Source organism: Poecilia formosa, unplaced genomic scaffold (assembly GCF_000485575.1).
Source record: "Poecilia formosa unplaced genomic scaffold, Poecilia_formosa-5.1.2 Scaffold20, whole genome shotgun sequence".
NCBI lineage: Eukaryota > Metazoa > Chordata > Actinopteri > Cyprinodontiformes > Poeciliidae > Poecilia > Poecilia formosa.
In genome coordinates this window covers 2,960,788-2,964,933 of record NW_006799959.1, presented here as the reverse complement: position 1 = coordinate 2,964,933, position 4,146 = coordinate 2,960,788, and the positions used below count along the sequence as shown (strand labels likewise).

Sequence of the window (4,146 nt, the reverse complement as noted above, 5' to 3'; positions counted from 1 at the left end):
TGCCTGGCTTGTTACCAAAAAAAAGATTCAAAATACATGGTGGCTGAGTAGATGCATAACGCAGCATACTCAGTGTAAAGACTTACTCCCTAGACATTAAAATTGATTTGAGCACAGAACTGAGTGTTCTGAAGCAAAGAAAGTCCAAGAACTATGTTAAAGATAAGCAGCAGACACATTTGAAAGAAAAATAGAAGACAAAATGCAATGCAAGATTATTTAATATCGAAATTAGATTACAAGGAGAGCGAGCAAAAATGTGAAGACAAGACATGTGGACATTAGACTCTGGCAAAATACACAAATAAATAAGTGTAATATTAACTAATGGGTCCCCATTTGCCCCCCAAAACAAATTTACAAATACTGGATCCACCCAGATTTCATGTTGAATGAGTGAAAGATTCATTGGGAATCTTAAATCCTCTGAATATCGAAACTGTTGTGATCTCTACCACACGTCTTGGTAGTGGTACAGACCTGCTGCAAGATGATGGACTTCCATTTAGCTAGCTCAGAGGAGCACTGAAAATTTAACGCTACACATTAGCTTGTGTATTTACAATATGTCAACATATTAGACTTGTTGGGCAGAGTTTAATTCAGACACTGATCAGTTGGGGAAAGAGTTCACTGGCAAACATGTCGTCCCAGGAGCTGTGGGAACAGAGCGGGGAGGACATGTCGCTGAACGGGGACGGGGACCTTTCGTATCCAGAGTCGCTGTAGGTGTCCGCAAGGCAGGCTTCCTTCTCCAGGGTGCCGAGGGCAGGGGAGGAGGTGCCGGGGAAGGGGCCATCCACCTGACTAACAGTGTTACAGGTGGGGATGACCACTTCCTCCGGCTCGTCTTTGACGTCGACCGTCTCCTCCCCGACGACGACCACGGCGTCTGTGAAGGAGGCCTCGTCGCTCTCATTGCTGCCGCTCTCCAAGTCGCTGCATTGCTCGCTGCTCACCTCCTCCACTGGCTTGGTGTAGATGTGGTCAAAGTGGATCAGTTCATTAAGGGTCTCCAGCTTAACTGATGGGGCCCCCAGAGGCGCAGGTGGGGCGGCAGGTACTGGGTGCTCCCCTCCAACCAGCAGAACCTGCGGCTCCGGGCACTCCTGCTCGCAAGACTTGAGGAACAGCTCTGGGTCAAGGATGTCCAGAATGCCCAGCAGCAGATCAGACTGTTGAAGGGAAGGCAGGAAGGGGATTAGTCTGGTGGCCCATCACCCAGGATTTAAAAACAAAGAAGTGGCGTCATTGCTGAAGTAAAGTTCTGTCAAAAGATTCCAAGTAGTCTTGCACATTAAGCAACTGTTTTAGCATGAATCTGGCATAATCTCCCAAAGTCTGGAGCAGAAAGCTAGACAGAGAGGTGCCAAGACAACCGTCTGAAAAAGTCTAGCCCCAGAAAGGCTAAAGGGTAGCCTTTAGGGATAGCCTTTTGCTTTAGCCTCCAGGACCAACTAGCCAAGATTCAAACTGAAGAGCCATCTACTGCTGAAAACATTTGTAGTGTTTAAAAGATTATGGTTCATGCACACAGTTCCTGTTTAGGCCATTTCAATTGAATTCTAGGTCATCAGCCTATAAAGTTTGGTTTGTTTGAGCAATGTGAATACAGACGCAAACAGAGTCTGGCCAAAAAAGTGAAATCTTGTTTGCCTAAAAACTGAAGTTTCAGTTCAGTTGAAGTGAACTCTGGCTAGGTTCGAATGCATGCAGACTGGAGACTGTTCCAAAACCAGGAAGTGAACCAGGAAGTTGTATACAACTATATAGAAGCAAAACAAACCCAATAGTGTAGGACTAGCAGGAGAAATGACTCTGGGTCTTTTACAAAGGACAAATCCTACAACCGCCAAAATCTGACAATTCGTTTACATTATGCCAAGCAGAAAGTTGCACCCATCATCTTCAGAGGTCTACATGTCAATTTCCTCCAGGGGAGGAAATGACTCCACAGGCAAGGGTGTGGAATGGAGCAAGTTTTTCAATTGGTTTGATATTTGAAAAAACTGCACCTACTGAAGACGTTGCAACTTTGGTTCCCAAGTGAACCAAGTCTACCGGGTGTGAAAACATCACCACCTCCTTAAAGCAAAAATGTTGACCAAGTCTCACCTCATTGTCTGTAGAGTCAAGACAATCTGTATCCATTGAGAAGTCTTCAGATTTAGGGACTGCTGGGCCTGCACCTGCTGCGGAGGCACACGTAGCCTGAGTGCTGCGGACTCAGAAGACCCGACTCCCAAACCTGCGTCGTTCCCGGTGGATAACAGAGTCTGAACCTTAAGAGAGAAAAAATAAATAAATCAATCAATTAAGTCTAATAACGGTTACAGTTCAACCCATCTTAAATAATCAGTTCTTCCTTATCATCCCTACCTTTGTTTTTGATTCCAGGGTGTCCAACCCAAGCCTCTGTCTCAATTCCTCATTTTCTGTCAGGAGACCGCTCGTTTTTTCTCTGAGCATTCTGTTTTCGATGTGAAGTTTCTGGTTCTGTGCGAAAAGAGCAGATGGTTGCACATGAAACTTTGAACGGTTTATAGAGAAGTGAAGCATGAACTTTCCTGGGTGAGAAAGCAAAATATAGAAATGAAACAGAAAAGCTTCCCCACTTCTACATGTTGGGAGAGAAAAAAAAAAAGAAAAGAATTTCATCTAACAAAAAAGTGATGTGACTGAACTAATAATGAAGCATTAAATGCTTAATATTGGGTGTTAAACATGAAAATTACCTCCAGTTCCAATTCTACAACTTGTTGTTCCAGTTCCCCCATTTTGGCCTTTTTCCTGTCTCTTGCTGTCTGAGCTGCCACTCTGTTCTTGAGTTTCCTGAGGGGGGAAAAAGGGCATAAGGGGTGAGGAAAAGAGGAATTAACCGTTTCCATGACGCTGACTCAGTCGGATTCCGATCATGCTGCTGCCACGCAGGCAATGAGGAACCAGAGCAGCAGCAGATCCGGGATCAGCTGAATCACCAAGATAACAGTTTTATGAGCACGAGCAAAGTACGGAACAACAGTTAACTACACCAAAAACGCAAATTAAACTCCCAAGATACACAACAACGAGCAGCATATTTAGCCATTTTGTGCTAAATGGTATTTAGCAAATATCAAGTAAATCTTAGGGCGTGTCTCCGTTTAAATGCCCGGAACAATGGGTTCATTTAGCCTCGGCTAAAGCGTTTAGACCGAGATATATTTAGAAATGACTGTTTTATTACGTAAACTAACCTGCGAAGCGCTTTTTCTTCGGGACTCAAATGAGTGAGCCTCTGCCTTTTCCGCACCGGCGGCCCCACTGACGTGTTGGAGTCCGAGTCCGACGACACCTGGCTGGCCGCTGACGGTAAAACCAGAGATATCTGCCGGCTGTAGGCCGTCTGTGAGCCGCTTGATGAGCCGGACTGCTTCCCGGATATCAGGAGCACTTTGTGGCTTCCAGCTCCTGCTGTTACCACCACCATGTTTAGATTATTTCTTTTGGGGGCTGTATGTATTTAAAAAAAAAAAACGAATCACGGGGTATCCGTTCTGGATTCAGAAGAAACATTCGGGTTTCCCTGCCGACCCGTTGCCTGACTCTTCGCAACTGTGTTACTGAAGTGGGATGCAACGCCGATCTTTTCTACTATCGTGTAGACACCTCATTGGCTCGCAGAGGTACTGACGTAATCAGTTTGTGAGCTATGATTGGTGGAGGAGCTGATGTAAGTTTTCAACTGAAGTTCCACATCGACCATGCCAACTTGTCATCTTGGTTTTTTATCTTTATTTTTAGTGTAGTACCAATATCACGTCACAAATTTGAGACTTAAAAATAATAACAAGACTCCCACCGAGTCTTTATTATTGTCTGGTACTCGCAACTGTTTTTTTTTCTTGTGAAAACAGGAAGCGTTTCCTTCCAGAAAGAAACATTCACCTACTTTAATCTCATTACGTGATCTTTAGCAAATGTTTCTCGTCTGGTACAGAATAACTTCCTCATTCTTTTCGTTTTTTAACAAGTCATTCTAACCAACACATCAAGCTGTACAACTCTGTCCTCGGCCTTCCCTGAAATAACATTTCCTTCTTCCAGTAAGGTAAAAAAAAAAAAAAAAATCAAAGTTGTAAATTTACTCCTCTTCCAAAAAATAAG

General features: G+C 44.1%; 1 protein-coding gene across 1 annotated transcript; it reads right to left on the bottom strand.

The window, feature by feature from the left end:
• Nucleotides 1-203: 203 nt before the first annotated feature.
• On the bottom strand, nt 204-3,612 carry xbp1 (X-box binding protein 1). The gene is given in 6 exon segments (XM_007547455.2): nt 204-1,175; nt 2,116-2,223; nt 2,226-2,282; nt 2,380-2,496; nt 2,736-2,832; nt 3,237-3,612. Coding segments are annotated over 6 exon segments (1,185 nt in total). The 5' UTR covers nt 3,470-3,612; the 3' UTR covers nt 204-602.
• Nucleotides 3,613-4,146: the final 534 nt, after the last annotated feature.